We start from the raw sequence: 18,778 nt of genomic DNA on the forward strand, positions 1-18,778 counted from the left end.
TAATGAGAGACAAAGTCAAGGATCAAAATACTGAATATTCAACATGTATGAAGAGTAGAAATGATTATTTTTGATATTTTTACTTGGTACTATAGCAAACATGGTATTTGAATGTGTTGTGTACAAAAATTAAAAATGCTATGAGTAGTAGAAAGACTTTTTTTTTTGACCTTTTATTTCAGCTTATTTAAAAAAAGAAAAAAATCATGACACATATTGAAAATTTGACTAGCTAATACAATGCGATGTTTATTTCTACACTGATTTCCTCACACAACTGGCATCATAACTAAAGGTTTTACTGTTTTTTTTTTTAAGTCATATATTTTCTTATTTCTTTATACATTTCCCAGATCATATATACAGTTCTCATTAATTAGAATCTTAAAATCTCTATACATGCATCAAGGGAAGAACAAACCCAAGAAGATAAAGCTCTAACATGGTTGAAGATGGAAAAAAATTAAATTTCAAGACTAAGGCTATCAAAGTGAATGAACAACTCTTCCTGCTCATCTCATCAAATCTATAAACAAAAGTTTTCTTACCATGTTGGCATAGAATGGATGTTACCTTGCGTAATGTTATTCTAATTTGAAATTCCTAAACACGGAACTTTAATGTGTCTTAATTAACCTTACTCAGGAACTGGATATACAAATCCTTTTCTTTCCTTTATTTTATTTTTACTTTTTGCTATTCTTTCTTTCCTCCCTGAAAAGTCAAACAAAAATTCAGCCCTTCTGGAAGGAGGCAGTGTAGAAGATAAATAATTTGTGTTTTATAAGCAGAATCATATGCCATCCTGAGTAGGGGGAGGAAAGTGCTTCTACAATCTGTGCCTTTCCTTTGCCAACAAATTTTGAAAAGCTGTTTATACCTGCTACTGCGGATATAAATCAGCTGTTAGAAAAACAGTTTATATCTCTGAAACTCTGTGGTTATTATCCTAACTTCATAAAAGCAAACACTTGTATAGATCTTAAATGCAGACTCCGGGTTGGTTCTTACGGAACACTTAAAGGTTTTTGTTGCTACTAGATCTCTATGTGATACGTGTTTTTTAAATATTTACACTGCATTTTATTAAGGAGAGACAATTCTACCACTTTGTAACTGGTTCAATCAGGCATACTTTAGCCTATTTCTAAAGGAAAGGCCATCTGAAACGGTCTTATGAGCAGGTGGTTTGTGTAGAAAAGTTAAAATCTAACTGATGGGAAAAATTGCTAATAGGATCAGTCTCATGGAAATGTAAGATACAGATTTCTCCCATTCAATTTCTAATAATTAGTTATAAAGGTGAAGATTTCTTACGTGTCCCATGACTACTTTGGTACCAAAAGATTTGTATAGTGTTTGTGCTGCTCTGAAGGAATGATTGGGTTGAAAAGATGATCTGGTTGAGCCAGATGCTGGATTCATATTTTTGTTTTTCTTGAACAATGTCAAATTGCCTGCATGCAATTCTGCTCTGTGGGTAGTTTGCCAGCCTGGATATGAAGGTAGAACAAAAACTGTTCACTTACGTCTAAGACTAGGCAGGAAGGTATTTACACTTCAAAATATTTACTAATTGGCCTCTGATTCAGCTGATGAGCCTGATCCAGTAAATGGATATTGGAAATATTAACCATAATGTACGTAGCTTTGTCCATGGCACAATTTTGAGTAGGCTGTTTTCTAAGGAACTGCTAAAGGGAACGCGATGTGCAGGACATGCTGCAACAGGTTGCTGCAGTTTATAAAGGTGTACTCATGACAAAACACTTTGATTTCTGTAACAGCATATTTTCCTCTTTTGAAGTAGTTACTATTTGAATAAATGAAACAGAAAACAGGTCGAGGGGGAGAGGATTAAAAAGTCTACCTTTAGGTTTTTTGATACAGTATTGCCAGCTCTATTTCATCACTGCCTGCATATTACCATTTTCATACTTCTTTGAAACCCTTCCTTTTTGAGGTGTTGTCATAAACTATTTTGCATCACTGAATAGTGCTGTTAAACCACAGCATGCTTACTCTTGCACTTATTCATTTAGCATTTAACTTATCATTATATATTTCTTCATGTAGCACTTGTGATTCATGCCACTTGTAAAGGTAATCCTTCTCTGTCTTCCACCGACAAGGTCCTTGCTCTCAAAAATCTCCATCAAGTTTAGGAATGGGGAGTTTTCTACTAATGAGAATTGCCATGGTTTTCGTTATGCTACAGACTTAAAATAAGCATGAAACAGTTACAAGTTGTGTGACTGTAATCCTGGGGATTGCTACTGTAGTTACTATATAACATACCACTTAGAAATACTGAAACAACCTTGTCCTGTCCTTGGTTTTAGAAATATTTTTCTATGGGGGAGTAGGTGTGGCATCCTAGTTCTTAATGGTTGTGGAATGCAATTATTTCTGACCTCCTTTAGAAAAGCGATGATATCGTTGTGTGGGAGGATCACTTGATTCATTGTGTAAGAAAAATGGAAAACCCCGTACAGGCAGTGAGTATATGTATCTGTGCTATCCAGCAGGAATAAAAAGTACACCTGCTCCTTATAAGCACAACCAACCAGTTGTTTTTTTTTTTTTTTCCTACCTGTTAAATTGCTCAGATGCACACATGAGGTGGTAGTATATACTATCAAAATGACTCATAATCCAAGTGAGTGAAACACAAGTTGTGTTTCAGATTTCTAATCCTATCTGACAGTAGCAGCTAAATACCAAGTAGATGCCACATACAGTCTGAGGACTGTACTAACAGGCATGGTGTAAGTAGAGCTGATTAATTCAGCTTTGGTAAACTGTTTCTCAGTCAAACTGACTGTATAACCGTGCATCGTCTAGCTCCCAAAGTTGATTAAACTGCTTCATTGCAGCACTAGGAGGCTAAATATCACAACCAAGTTAGTACAGCACAGCATGTGACAAGAAACCTCATGCAGACTGAGCGAATTGGCCAACTGCTCACTTAAGAGAGCACTTCATTCACAGTAGGAATAGTCTTGTTCATAAAGTTAGTCTTAATGTTTGCCTTTTGTATTCATTTTGACAGCAAACAGATCTACTCTCTATTCTCTCAACTCTATATTTATAATTCCTTTTTACTGCAGTGTCCAACTGCCAAATGCACGCTTGATGCTCTTGCTGCAACCGGCTAAGCTTGAGACTTACACACTGCTATCTGATATGTGCAGTAAATTTGCTGCTGATCAGCATTCTCAGCCTTTTATCTGTAGGTTTTAAAATATGGTGGTGATACCTACCATGTATATAGATTTAGCTCTACTTACACCGTGCATATAGTACAGTTTATGCTCAGAGAAAAAGATGTATAGGAAATCACAGAAGTTTGGAAGCTGTCAAACTGAATGGCACTCTTTGAACTGAATTTTACGCTGATCTAATGCAATTTTAAAAGTATGTTAAACTTGGTGAAACTGTTATAACACTATAAATTGCTTAAACTGATTGTTAATGCCAAGTGTGGCTCGTGGGAAGGAAGGAAGAGCCTCTGATTGCAATATGGGATGGAGATGGAAGGTCTGGAGATAGCAGCTCTGCAGGAGAGGCGCTGGAGCGCCAGCAGACAACCAGGCACTTGCAATACAGGAGGCATACCAGTTCTCTAGACTGTATTGCCAGGCACATAGCCAGTAGATGGAGGGAAGTGGCTAGAAGTGGCTATACCCTGTGATAACTCAGCACTCCAGTGCACCCAATTTTAGGTTCCTGGCACAGGGAAGTTAATGATCTATTGGAGGAAGTTCAGCAGAAGCCACCGCAGTGATGGAGAGGAGACTGGAACACTTTCCCTGGCAGGAGAGACTAAGGAAATTGAGCTTCTTCCACCTGAAGAAAAAGTGCTCTGCTAGTATGTGTGAGGAGGTTATAGGGAAGATGAAGTTGGACTCTTTGCAGTAACAAAATTGAAAAAAGGAGCAGATCAGATTCAATACAAGGAAAAGCTTTTACGCCATGAGCAGGTTGCCAAAGAGGCTTTGTGGTCTCTGCTGAGTATCCTGGCTGACCTCACAGTCTGTGCCCACTCTGTGGAGAAGTTTGCACTGGAGATGTCCTGAAGCCCTGCCAGCCTGAATTATTTGTGTTCCCGTTGTTCTGTGGTCCAGTTAATCTCTAGCTGAAACAAACAGCAGTTTGCTGGCAAAAGAAGGAGAACTTCTTACAACTAAAGACTTGCTCCTGATGATAACCTCCAGTGTTCAATCTCATGTCTTATTTTCTGTTTTAGTAGACAAGTGGAGTGTATGGTGGGCACGTTTTATCTTAGGTTAGAAGGAGTGATAGGTTAGATGAAAGTAACGTTTTCAAGTTGATTTTTAACCATGGAACATTTTACTTGCATTTAAACCTTCTCAGGTATCTTTCAGAATCTTAAGTCATTATTTTTAAACATTTTATATTAAATGTTTGTTGTGTTTCTAGAGGCTTGCCCTCAATTTGGTTTGATTTTAGTTGTAAAAACAAGCAGTTCTTCTTCGTATCAAGCTTGAGTCAGCACGCTAACTACAAACAAAGACACCTACAGAGATTAGGTGGCACGGAAAAGTGTCTTCTAAAGTTTACCAAGAACACTGTTTTGTAATGATGTACCGCATAACTTAAATAGAAGAAGAAAAAAGAACTGTTCACGTTTTATTTTATTTAAGTAGAGCAATGGAAAAGCACATGCATTTAAGTTGAGCGAATGAGAAATGTTTGAGGATCCAGAGCTTTGGACTAGATGATCTTCAGAGGTCCTTTCCAACCGCTATGATTCTGTGATTAGAGATTCTTCAGAGTATACATTGGTTATTTGAGTCTCTTCAGTCTTAATTAATGTTAGATAGGAAGAGAGGAAGGGCATGTCTGTCAGGGGAAGTGTCACCAGATCACTCTAGTATACTGGATCAAAGTAAATGTATAATAAATAGCCCATGTATAATAAATAGTCCTACAACCTTAAAAGTTCACTAGATATCCCTGCTCTTGCTCTTAAAGATTTTTCTTTTAAATGATTTTTTTCTTGTAGACCAGATAAAGAACTGTAAAACAGTACTTCAGTTTCGCCCAAGAACTGAAGGGGGTTATGTCATTTTCAAGATCTGACTGTATTGGTTGGTATTTGTAGTCATACCTAAGACTATATATATACATATATATATATATATTATTTTTTTTTTCGCCTGAACAGCTTCAGAGAGAAAACAATTTGTTTTTCTCTCAGAATGATGAGGCCTGTGTATGTCATTGTCATCGTTTTCCATTAAAGTGTTTGTTCACTTTGAGCCTTCTTCAGCTCTCTTACTTAGCACTGAAAGTATGCTCAACTTCAGTGCCACTTCATGATTTCCTGTAGGTACCTTCCATTTTACTCTTCTTGACAAGAATAACTTCTCCTTGGATGGTAAACAAAGTTTCACAGGCACTGCAAACACAAGACAGAAAGATGAAGAAAGCTTTAAAAATTCTGAAATGTCTTTACTGATTTTCTTCTAATAGGCATTAGGGGCTGATCTGTGTGAAAACAAACAAATAAAAAAAACTCTGCTTTGAAAGCAATTGTCTAAAGGTTCAGTTGCAGAATACTTTGCGTTCGTTGCTATCGAGTGTATTGGTTAAATATTCAGTTTTCTCACTCTGCTGTCCAGTGTTCACTTTTTCATTATTATTACAAGAGATTTGTAAAATAATTGTGGTGATAAATTACGCTGTAGTAAGAGGTGGAACTTGGCAGTGTCTAGAATGTCTGGCTGCTACTTGTCCTGCTTTTGGAGCTTCTCAGATTTTCATGAGCAAGACAAAAAATGAAACTCCGCATTCTTTTTTTTTTTGTTTGTTTGTTCGTTTTTTCTTCATGTTTGGGCTTGGAATATTTTAAAAGCTCCATCTAAGATTCTATTTCAGCTACAGGCTCTTGGATCAACACAGTCTAGCCTTATGTAGCATGAGTACACAATTTTATTTCTTAAAGTTTCTCTTTAAGGTAGTTATTATGTTACTTCAGCGTAGGTATCTGAAAAGCAATTTTAAACTCTCTTTGATATCATTCCTGGTTTTGTGCTGCCACTTCAAATGCTGCCACTTCAAACTGGCATATGTTCTCCTGTGTTTTGTACCATGCATGTTGTGAGATATTTTGGATATGTCAATCTAAAATGGCTGTGGGTGCCTGTATTTAATTGTCTAAATTGCTTTCTAGTGAACTGTTTATTGTCATTAGTTTTCAGATGGTTATAATACTGGATTACTTTGTGCTTTTGATATTTTTTAAGAAGGAGAGGAAATAGTCAAATGCGAACTTTGGACCTCTGAAATATTACAAGCAGTGCATATACTGAAATAAACAAATGAAGAACCAACAGTGGGGAAAAAAAAAACAACCTCACAACCATAATCTCAAAAAACTAAACACTGGCACACCTGGATATTTTAAGAAATATTAGTGCTTGAACTTTGAAATACAAATATAGCCAACAATAGTCATTTATTGTAGAAAGAAATCATAGTTATTTTTTGCTTGAAACATAAACCTTTTCACATTAGTACTTATATTTTTCTTTATTTACTTGCTTGATTCGATAATGCTTTGTATTTGCATGGGATTTCTAAGCTTTATTTATAGTCAATATGACAGATTTTGAGATAACTCTGAAGTGAGTTGTGGTATGAGTTGCACTTGTAGATCTGTTAGGTGAGACTGTCAGGCTTTGCTTTTGCTAAAACTGTCCCTACACTGCATGCCAGAACAGGGTAGGTGAATGGGTCCCTACAAGCCAAATGGATTTATGGTGGATGGAACTCAATTTGAAGAATTCTTCATGCTGTTTAATCACTTTTGTGGGAAGTCACGATTTAAAGAAACAAACAAAAAAAGCCCTATAGTAGTGTTGCATTTGGATAGAACCAGATTGCCATGAGGATACAGGCAGGCTTTGTTTTGAGGTAGCATGTAGGTTATTCGAGAAAGTGTTTCTTCTGAAGAGCAGGTGAGGTGATTTGTTCTAAGGTTGCTCTATGAAATACTAGCTAAGGCTGAGGTTTCATTGTTTAATTTCCTAAGACATACTGTCTTAATACATTTGGTTTTGCAGCTGATGGATAATACAGCAGGTAGAAAAATGCTAAATCTTTTGAGAAGTTATTCAAATGTCTGTGTTTTTTTTGTATGCTGCGCTTCCAAGACTATGTCCTTTCTGGGAAGTTAGAGTAGGAGTTCTGCATGTCCCTCTCAGAAGACATATTTCAGCCTTAAAGCTCCCCACATAGCATTTTGGAGGGTGTGTTCGTCCATATAGTATATTAGCAACTGCTGTGAACATTGTGGGACACTTTCTAGTGTCTGCTTTTAATTATTCCTCTGTGTTAGCATATTACAGATGGTTTAAAACTTTAAAACAAGAGTGTTTTTTTTTCCCCTTTGGTTTTATCATATTCAGTGTAATATTGGACAATTTCAGATTAGAACAACTATAAAAGATAGATTTCAACTGCAAAAATCCCTCAAAAATATATCGTAAGACTTGCTGGGTTTTATCTTCCTCTAGACAAAATAATGCTGCATTGCTTGAAAGAGGAATATTTTCAAATCTTGTGTAAATGTGCAAATAAATTATATTTGCTGTTAGTCTTTATTAAGGTTAACATAATGGAAGGCAGTTTTCCCAGACTGTGATTTGCCAATCTGTTACATTTAGTAAATATCTGTTTCATGAAGTACTTTTCCCCAGGACCCTTGTAAAAGTTGTAGTAATATGAGTATCAGTAACAGAATGTTACTGCAAGGGGGAAACATACCTAGAGGAAAAAAAGGTGGAAGAAGATGAAGAATGAGTAATTTTGTTAGGATTGTTCTTACAGCTGTATGAAAGACATCAGTGCATAGTACAGTAGGAGAGGAATTTGTAAAGGGCATAAGTAGAAGGTATGGAATTAAAAATACTTAATATTCTGTCAACTTACATAAACTAGTCTTGTTGAATTCATCTTTTCTTTTAAATAGTAAGGGAAGTTGCTGAGGGGTGGGGGAAATGTCAAGTTAAATGGCTGTAAGTGTATTATGTAACAGAGTTAATTTCGACCTACGCTCTGCTTCTCTGCAGAAGAAGTTGAAGAAGAGTCTGAAACTACAATTGAGGTTGACTTGACTGATAAACAGAAACATCAGCTGAAACACAGAGAGCTCTTCCTTTCTCGCCAGTATGAGTCTCTTCCGGCAACTCACATCAGGTAAGAATTAAATATTGCTTATCTGTATTCTGTTGAGCTGGTTTGCCTGCCAGTAGCCCAACCATTTGAACACTTCAGCCTTTATCTTACAAAAGGGAGTGATTGCTTACAGCTGAGTTGTGCCAGGTAGAGCCATGAATTGATTTGGTACCACCCTCAGTATTGCCTTTTGTCTCTTCGCATTTGAGCCTTGCAAGGGACAGAGTCATAGATAGAGCTCTAGCTTGCAAATTAAACATCAAGTGATCATGTTGTACGAAGTCAGACTGTGCCTACTTTGGAAGGGTATTCTTGATTCTTCTTCTGCTGTCCAAGGGAAATATGACCATTTTGTTTGCCCAGTGAAACCACAGATGGGTTTAGAAAGGAACAGTGACTCAGTGGTCAGATCTGCATTGTAGTTCTGCAGACACTAAAATAAAATTACCTCAACTGACTTTAGTAAATGGAAAAATGTAATGATTGAGTTTGGCTAAATGTTGCAGAAGCATTTCAAGTATTGTTTTAGATGTGATGCTATCATAAGAAGAGGCATGATAAAGCTAACAAAAAAAAAAAAAAAAGTTTTGTTTTGAATGTCTTTCTGTAAATATTCTAAGTGCTCAAGTCATTTTTTATTTAGGAGTCAAACAGTTTTTGGGGTTTTTGGGGGGGAGAGAGGGGAGTGGAAGAGGGGAATGTATCTGGAAATAGAAGAGAGTAATCAGGAGCATAATGGAAAAGGAGTGTGGTAAGTGTAAAACAAGAATTCATACAAGTTTGCATTCTGAAGGGATTTTTAGACAGAACATCCATCTCCCCTCAGCCATTTCAGACCATTTTCTTCAGCTAGGAAAAAAAAATGTAGTTATACGCTCCAGTAAGAGAGAATATTTGTATGTCCATATGTACTTTCTCAAACATTCTTATCTTTCTTGCTGCCAAAATAAAAACTGTAAGTTGGGAATTTTTTATTAATTTCCTGTGCTTGATTCATCCCCTTGTTCTCTGTCTTGGAGAAAGTCATTTAGATGTCAAATCTCTGCTTTCCCAAATACAGCACAGAGATAGTAGTCCTGCACAGTTTCTTTCACTTTGACATTTAAATATTGAAATAAGGTATTCTCTATCCAGAGAGAAGATTATAGAGAAGCAATATTTTAAGTGTCTTCTTACCTCACAACTCAGGGAGGAAGAAGAGATTCTTCAGTACACACTTCACAAAGAGTCCATAAAAGCACATGAATTCATGGTACGTGCAGCATTGCACAGTGGGTAAATACAGTGGCATGACTTGAATAACTTTTCAAAACGTTTAAATGCTGTAGTGCTATACTGTTGTTTGCTAATAAGACCTTTAACAGATGCGTTATGGAACAAGTTGTATGTAGTTCAATGAATTTTTAACAAACACCTCTCCTACAAAATAGATCTTATAGAGCATATTAACTTCTGAACATTCACAAACTCAGCTCTTCTTGATTGCTTATGTAAATTTTATTTGTGATCTTTTCCTATAAAGTGAGGATTGAAATATTGTGAAGGGTGCCCCTGCACCTTTTTCCCAACAATATTTCAAAAAAGGTTTTAGAGCTGTGGAATAATATGCTTTTGAAGAGACGTCTCTAAGGTCATCTATTCCAGACTCCTGCTGAAAGCAGGATCAACTTATATCAGGTTTTTTGTGGCTTTGACTGGTTGAGTTTTGAATGTACCCAAGGATGGAGATTGCGAAGTCTCTGGATGTCTGTTTCGGTCTTTCCTGACATCTAATTGGGACTACCATTTTTGGAACTTCCATTGCTTCTTGTTCTGTCACTGTGCTTCCCTGAAAATAATCTCTCTCTCTTATTTACTTCTTCAGGTAAACTTCAACTTAGGTAGTTGAAGACAGCAGTAGGATCTGTCTGTTTCCTTAAGAGTGTGTGAATGATTACTCTTAAGATGTGAAACTGCTGGCCTTTGTATTAGCCCCTGCGAGGAACCACCAGTAATCAGCTGCTGGTTGGACTTTGAACCACTCATTGCAACCTTTTTAGCCTGATAGGCCAGCTAAGTTTTCTTCCAACCTTATTGTCTGCTTATCTACCCTGTATGTTACTGGTCTGGTTAAAAGCTAATATAGAACATGCTGTAGGCTTTGCTGAAGTCACAGCAAAGGATATTTGTTGCTGTCACTAGTCCACCAAACCAATATTCTCCATGTGGAAAGGCGCACACACTAAAAGTCACACACTCAGTAGCTCTATCCTGTGGACTTTGATTAGTTTTCACAGTCTGTAGTTTTTATAAGAGAATAAATAGTATGATAGAATGGAATGGAGAAAGGAGATTAAATTCTCTCAAGAGTAAGAAGGCAAGTTCAATCACTTCAATCACTTCAGAAGGAAGAGGAGAGAGCTAAAAGCAATAGAGGAGGCTGAATTATCTGCAGTTGCTCTTGGTAACTACAGATCTTGAACTTTTACTGGCATCTTCAGCAAAGAAAAAAAATTCTCTTTCTGTGTGTAATTTAAGGCAATAAAATCATTTTAACTTTAACCCAAATGGCAGAGAAAATGACATTGTTTCCCTTCCATCCTTCTCTCTGAAGAAACCCACCCATGACTAATTTTATTCTAATTCATAATTAAAAACACGTCTCTTTTGCATACTTGGTGATACCACTTTAAAATTAATGTGCTTTAAGTTTATAGCAGATTGAACTTCTTTGTTGTACAAATAATTCTGAAGTTGTATGACCTGTAAAGTTGTGTTGAATAATTATGATGTGATTTGTTTGCTTTTAAAATCTTGTAATACAGTTTCAATCCATATTCCCATACTTTGTATTTTGCAACACACATTACACGTAACTTTCTTTAAATATAATTCATTTTGATATAAACATAATTTTTTTTTTTTAATGTTAATCTCTTTTGTGTTTTATGTTAGATGATGCTCACTCACATTCTAATAACTTTAGGAAGTGGTATACATTGTGGCTCTAAAAAAAAACAGATTTAGAAAATATGCAGAGACAGATATACAAGAATAATAAAATATCTTAAATAAGAAGGGAACCAAAAGGATACTTGATTCCAACTCTGGCTTCACACAGGACAAAACAGATGTGGCAGTGTTGTCTTGTGGCCTCAGTGTTGATGTGGTGGAATGTGTTGAAGAATATATAATTGCACTGATTTCTGAAATGATTGTATGCAGTGAAGGACAGTGTCAAGATGTTCTCATTTGGGTTTCTAGGGCTTGATAGCTTTGTTCCTACCTGTCAAGTTACAAGTGAAACTACTCCTTCCTCTCCTTCCTCAAATGTATAAGATTAGTAACACTCTTCCAGTGATAAATTACTTCCTTCCTTCCCAATTCTTGCTTATTACAAACGCAGTTTTGCCGTGCTCTGTAATCTCCAAATTTTACAATGGTGTGTTATACTGCTGTGGGTTCACTGAGCCCTTTCCTTCATTGAGTATGTATACACATCACATAGTGAATTCATGCATAATTCATGGTGCAGATTGTTCATCTAAGCAGTGTCAGGTCCCAGCAAGGGACTGAGTTGAGCCAAAGTGCTGTGTATTTTAGCTTTGATTTGCAGAGATTTAGCATTACTAAATATTGCATTTTGGAAAGTCATGATAAGGCACAGGGAAAAAATTATTTAAAAGTTGTCATCATGGTGAGATTGTTGGTTGATGTTATGAAGTGCATCATGTAACTCAGCATGTGGTGAAAAGGATTTGCCAACTATTTGTATAACAATTCACAAAAAAAAATCTCTTTGGGAAGATGCACTTATTATCTTGGTCTTTGTATTTTCACTTTTCATTGAGGTTTCAAGAGTTAGTAGGCAATTCTTGTAAAAGACTGCATCAATTTCTTAGATTATTTGTGCTTTCTTTTGAATTTAATGCTTCATATAATCTGTGTTTAAACTTATTTAGCCATCAGGATTCACTTTACCATTTCATTATTTTTGCTTGCTACTAGCTAAGTTTTACTAGCTATCTAACAAGTCTGTGTTTCAGATTTGAGGTTAGTTTTTGGATTTTCTTTTAAATAAACTCTCACTTGCCTTAGCTTTGATGCATAATGAATCATAAAACTTTCATTATACTGAGCTTGTCTTCTTTATGATCTTGCCAGACCTCACCCTAGTATTACTACTTTAAACTATGCAGGAATAGAATAATGCTTTTTTTTCCTCACAATTCCTTTGTGTAGTACTCACCAAATAGTCAGAAGCTCAAAGACAGGTAATTGGTAGGATGGAACAGGTCATTTTATGGTAGCATTGTGACTTTTTAAGGTATGGTATGCTAGGAATTGGTGGTATTATCTTAGGATGTTGTCTTTCTCTGCAAGCAAGAAGCTTTCAGCAGACAAATGGGTAAGAATACATAAGCTACAAAGTTTAGATAATTTACAAGAGCTTTCAATCTTTTTTATTTTCTAATGTAAGTCAGACAACTAGATAAAATGAGTGAATCTACTTTGAAAAGGTATGTACTTGGTCATTTGGATTGCTAAGGAGTTCTTCCTTCCTGGATTGAGTTTATTTAGAGCAGGGTGGCTTTTGCAGTGTGTCTGATGCCTGTTAGTTTTGTTGTGTTGTTTATTTATTTATTTTTTTCCTTTGGCAGTAGAATTTGGAGAATTCTTACACTGATAAGATTCTGGTCTAGACTGTACTTTTGTCTTGTTCTCAGTTGTCAATAGCCAATACTAATAACAGAGTGTAAGAAAAAAATATTGGTAAAAGACTGTCAGTTAAATGTAAGAAAATTATAGTTTTTCCCACAGTGACATAATAGCCAAGTTGGAATGTTTCCTGTAGTGCAAAGCTTATGTAGTTCAGGAGAAATGAGTGTTGCTTCTGGGCTAAGTGACCCTGTAATGTCATGCTGAAAAATTGTTCCTAACCAGCCTCCCATGGCTTTCTTAGATACATGTGTATTGTTGCTTCTCTGTTAAAAAGTAATTTATTTTCCTTTTTAGACTGAATTAATCCCTGAGGAAAAAAGAGTAATGACTTGAGTTTCCTACTATAATCTATTTGAAGTATATATACTATTGTGTTAACTAGATAAGAAAACACAGTTTTGCTATGCCTAGTTCAAGAAATTGTTTCCATATTATGATCTGGATCTTGTTCTTAGCATTGTTCTTTTTATTCCATATATATTCTCTTACTGAAAACCCTTCTCAGCAACAGAACTCAAAATGCAATCAGTGATTTAAATTGGGATGGTATTATTGTAAATCCAATCTTAAGTTATAATTTCATAGAACTGTAGAATGACTCGGTTTGGAAGGGACTTTGAAGATCATCTAGTTCCAACACCACTGCCATGGGCAGGGTTGCCAGCCATCCACATGCACACTTTCATAGATGTAGATGTTTTTATCTTAACATCTTCTACAACTGTTCAGTAAGTTTTTATTGTAATGTTGCTGAATACTTCGGCTCTTCTGCAAATTATGTAATTGTTTGTGTATACAAACTATATAAATTGGTACTGAATGGAAAGTCTTCATATTTGTCTTTTAAAAATGAGGTTTTTCACATGGAAATGTTTTTTCTTCCGAATGGGTTGTCGTTAGAAGTTGGAAGTCAGAAATATTTAAGCATATGAAGAAAAAAGTAATTTGAACATTGTCTATAAACTACTTTGTGGAGTTTTGTCAAGGTTTTGTTGAATTAGTGTCAGTTGTGCACAATCATTCCAAGACAGGCTTAACCTTTAAATAGCATCAATTTGGAGCTCTCAAAATCAGGAGTTCAATTTGAATTAAGATTAAAACCTTGAACTTTCAGATTGACAGTCACACTCAGCATCAAAACTCTGGATCATCCATGTGATCTAAGCGTATGTTCAGATGCCAAGCACTTACTGGTTCATTTAGATGTACATAAGTCAGTTGGCTGTACATTCATTTTTTAGTTGCACTTTATCAATTCTCTGTTAAGCAGGTAAATGTACATTTTGGCAACAGATGCGTATCATATATGTGATCCTGTACTGTCTGGGCAATTTGTATTGTTTTGTTGGAAAAATGAGTCTCAGTAGTATTTATTTATAAAGTGAGACTTTTTTCCCCCCTTATCTTTGAGAGAGTTCAGTAAATGACTGGAGTTAAACTCTGCCCAAGAGGAATCAAAGAGTGCAGATCTTTCTTCTTCAGAATCTATCTTCTCTATATTGTGAATATTTAAAAAAAAAAAAACCCAAACTCTAGCTGGGGAGTCTGTTACAGCTTTTAGTCACTGCAACAATGCTTTTATGCTACTCAACATATTTTCATGGAGTGCAATATCTTGCACTCCATTTGTTAGTATCTATGCAATTTGGAGAGCTTGGAAGTTGCTATGTATTTGTGTCTGTCAGCATCATTCTGTGCTCCTTGAGCTGCACTTAAAAGCAAAATATGCAAGTGTACTTGGTATTGGCTTCCCACAAGTGGGGAATCAATTTTATTTAATTAGAGCAAGGTCCTAAAACTCTACAGCTCCTAGTATGTGATTTGGCAATAGTCATTGCAATTTAGACTTCTTGTAAGGGGTCATGACTTTGCTCAAAGTAGTTGTTTGGAAATCTTCAAAAAACATTTCAGTTAATTCAGGAAATACCTTGTTCATTTAGGGTAGCTGTCTCATCCTTTACATTCTGTGCCCTTATTCCCCTTTTTTTCCTTTATGGCCCCTCTCAGTTTTTCACTTTATGTTCTGTTTAATTTCTAGTTATCATTGAAGCAGCAGCATATGTTAAAATCAAATCAGATTTTCCTCATAAGCATAACATTTCCTAATATTCTTTGCAGTTACTTTGTTCTTACTATCCAACTAGTAGTTCATATTTCAAATTTCTACTGAGATCAGCATTTTTTGATCAAGATCAACAAGGGACAATCAGTTTACTTGCGTGGAATTACGCAATGTTATCTTGTCAAATTCAGGAAGGCAATGAGTAATTGTTAAGAGCAGAATTTCAAAGTCTTGGGGTCAGCACTGCGTGTATTACCTTTCTTCTTCAAATAGCATCAGCATGACTAATGCACAGCAAGTTCTGCTGACTTGGTGGGAACCCAGAGCAGTGAGTTCTGAAAGTTCATGCTCTGTGCCAGTCTTACCCAAGATACAACTGCATTACAACAGGAAATTTGTGGGACATAATACTTTAGCCATCAGGCTGCCTTTTCCACTTCTGTGGCTTGTGCTGCTTAACAGACGCTTAAGTATTGCATTTCTTTTGTAATTTATTTCTGTAATTTTTGCTAGTGTATTTCCTGTCTGAACAGATAATTATTAAAACAAGACTTACATCTCATGAGCTTTCTTACTGATCTAGGGAAAATAGGTGAAGAAATGGCCTGCAAGAGTGACAGAGCAGAAATTGTAAAGGTTTCTATTATTTTAAAAGGATGGACTGGGCCAAAATAAGAACTTCAAATGATAAAAATAGCTGTTGATTTTGATTCATTCTGGTACTTTTAAGATCTGGTTTTCATCATTATTTTTGTTGAGGAATTGTATAAAATATATCTACAATACTGATCACTTTAAGAAAAATCTTAAAGGTGATTATAGGGACAGTGCAAACAAGCAGAGTAGCTCCCTGAAAAAAGGAAGAAAATATCTTTTTGTTCACTTTCTTGGGACTGCTGCATACCATGATAGCTAGTATGTCTTTCCATTTATTTATAACCTTCACTAGTTTCCCTGTGTTTGTTTGCTGTTTTAGTTGTAAATTATTAGCATTTTGGTTTTGAGACTATGAGGCTCACTGTTTGGGCTACTGAAGAATTTATTTTTCTGCAAAATCATTAAAGTGTGTTTTTCTTTTTTTTAATTTGGTTTGGTTTTTGTTTTTTTTTTTTCTTCAAAAAATACTGTTTTAGAGTTAGTGTGAAATGTGCTTGGATTTCAATTCTGTGTTGTGCCAGTATGGCTTTGTTGAAATAACTCAAGTGGGTGGTAGGTATGAAAAAAGGAGATTGTTGGGCATCCTTTAGCTGATGTGTGTATATGGCGAAGAATTGTCAGATATTGGTGGAGTTAGATACAACAAAAGATTCAACAACTGGAAAAAACTTCTAAGACATAGCAATGAATGAAGGTGTAATGTGTGTAAATAACTTTCACGTGGTTACTGGTTTAAAGAAAAAATTGAGTTACAGTTGAGCTTTCTAGGACAGGAGAAGTAATTGAATCCTGAGTGGTTTATGTAATAGAGGCTGATAATACCATGAGCATATACCCAGGTAAGCTTTGTTATTTACTTTTACTGAAAGAACTGTAAATAACCTTTTTTTTGTTTGTTTGTTTGCTGATTTAATACTCTGGCAAGTTATGTTGGTATTGTTGCCAGCTAAATGGAGCAACTTTTTATCTTTTATCAGTTTAAGTACATTTAAGTACCTCTGAGAGTAGAAGGGATTCTGAAGTAGCAATTTTATCTTATCAAAATTAAATTGTAAGTGAAGACATAAATGCTAACTTATTTTTTGTTTGCTGTTATTTGTATGTTGTTGAGGTATCAGAAAGATCCACTCAACATTCATACAAGATCAATTTTGCCTAATTCCCTGGGAAATAATAACAATTTTTAGAGCATAAATAGACAAAGTCAAAACCAGGAATGTAATAGCAACATCTTTGATTCTTTCTGATGCTATTTACCAGTAATTTTTGCTATTGAGAACAGTGAATTCAGGGATGCGGCATGGTAGAGGAATATAGCTCAAATCAGAATCACAACTGAATGATAATCAGAAGGTTTCAATGGATCTTTAAAGGTCATCTATTTCCAGCTCCCCTTCAAGGTTGCCAACCAGTAGGTCAGACACTAGTCCAATTTGCCCAGGGCCCCATCTGACCAGACCTTGTGCGTGTCATCCTTGGAGGTGGTTGTAACATCTCTGAGCATCTGTAACTTCTCTGGGCAACCTGTTCTAGCACCTCACCATGTTTTAGGTGAAAATTCCCCCATAACCTCTAATTTAAATCTCCCCTCTTTTATTTTAAAAGCATTCCCCTATCCTACCACTATCAGATCACATAAAAAAGTCTCCCTCCTGATAATGAGCTGCCTTTAAGTACTGGAAGGCTGCAGTGAGATCTTCCCAGAGCTTTGTCTTTTGCATGCTGAACAAGCCCAGCTCCCTCTGCCTTTCTTCATAAGAGAGGTGCTCCAGCATTTTGGTCATTTTTGTTGTCCTCCACTGGACCTGCTCCAACAGCTGCCTCGTTTGGGGGACCCTAGGCTTGGATGCAGTGTTCCATCCCTTCTTACAAATGGCAGTGATGTTTCTCTTTATCCAGTCACTAAGACCAGTCTGGTTGCAGTGTGGTTTAAACCACATTAATTTTCTCATAGGGCTTTTTGTTTATTAGTATTGGAAGAAGAGGTGAAGAGTACAGTGGTGGTTAAAGAATATTTAGGGATGCATCATCTTAAGTCTGCACTGAGTTATTTCCTAAGTATATGTGATTGATAGGTTTGTGACAAGATACTGAGCTAAAAGCATTGGTTTAACCGAATTGACCATTTATAGTAGGCTGAGAGGATCTTCCTCTGGTTGGGGCATGGGGGGAAGGAGAGAGAGAGTGAACAGATATAGAAATGACGGGATTTTATGCATTACTTATAGAAAGTATTTCATGCTTGTGGATCATGGAAGCTGGCAACTGTAATACATATTCTTTTTATTGTGGTGTTCCTTATAGTTGATCAGCTTACCTGTTTCCAAGTGCTTCTTATTTTTTTTCATTTTAGCATTTAGTCTTGTATTCTCTCTTTTTTTCTTTTTTTTTTTGTAGGCTATAATTCATACATGTGAAAAATCTTAGAAGCACATAAAACACTAGTGATGATTCCAGCCATTAGATGGTTAAAATGCTGCACAAAGAAATCTAATATCAAATAGAAATTCACTCAGTTGGGAGATGTGCTGTGGAAATTAATCTTCTCTCTTAATGAAATAAAACGAAGCTTTTTAAACTTCCAGCAATATGATATAAAGTCAGTCAATACTATGCCCTTTCAGCCACAGCGGCAGTGAAGGAATGCTCCTGCCATAATTGGAATTAAATAAGGGTAGTATGGAGTGAAGTGAGCATACTAGAAGTGTATAGAACAGAAGTAAACTGGAAAGGTAAGCTATTCAGCCTTTAATACTAAAAAAAAAAAAAAAAAAAAAAAAAAAAAAAAAGTCGATGAACTGTCTTCACGGTATAGCATATAATTAATCTTTAGATATTTGTGTTCTGGAATTATCAAGGTCAAAAGCTCTGAAAAATCTTGAAAGACATAATTGATTATAGAGATGTTCTCCTCGTTTTCTACTGCAGGAATCTTCTTACTTGCTGTTGTGCGTTGTGCTCAGGTTTTTCAGTCTAATTTTTCCAACATTTCTCCTTGGATTTGTGGTTCTCTTGACAAATACTGAGACTGAGAGAAATTCAAGAGCTCATATATTAATGAATGTTTTAAGTCTGTTTCTGTTCCAGCAGTAATGAAAGAGACATTAGCTATGTTTTTGATGGTTTTTTTTTTTTGTGGTGTTTTTTGGTTTT

The 18,778-nt window shown here is 35.8% G+C and overlaps 1 protein-coding gene across 1 annotated transcript in view; it reads left to right on the forward strand.

The window, feature by feature from the left end:
- Nucleotides 1-18,778, forward strand: part of MTA3 (metastasis associated 1 family member 3) — a 120,401-nt gene that overhangs the window by 12,701 nt on the left and 88,922 nt on the right. Inside the window, exon 4 of the mRNA XM_019612705.2 lies at nucleotides 8,100-8,226. Within this exon, the coding sequence (XP_019468250.1) occupies nucleotides 8,100-8,226 (127 nt within the window). The remainder of the gene's footprint in view (nucleotides 1-8,099; nucleotides 8,227-18,778) is intronic.

The sequence above is a fragment of the Meleagris gallopavo genome, chromosome 2, assembly GCF_000146605.3.
Source record: "Meleagris gallopavo isolate NT-WF06-2002-E0010 breed Aviagen turkey brand Nicholas breeding stock chromosome 2, Turkey_5.1, whole genome shotgun sequence".
Taxonomy (NCBI): Eukaryota; Metazoa; Chordata; class Aves; order Galliformes; family Phasianidae; genus Meleagris; species Meleagris gallopavo.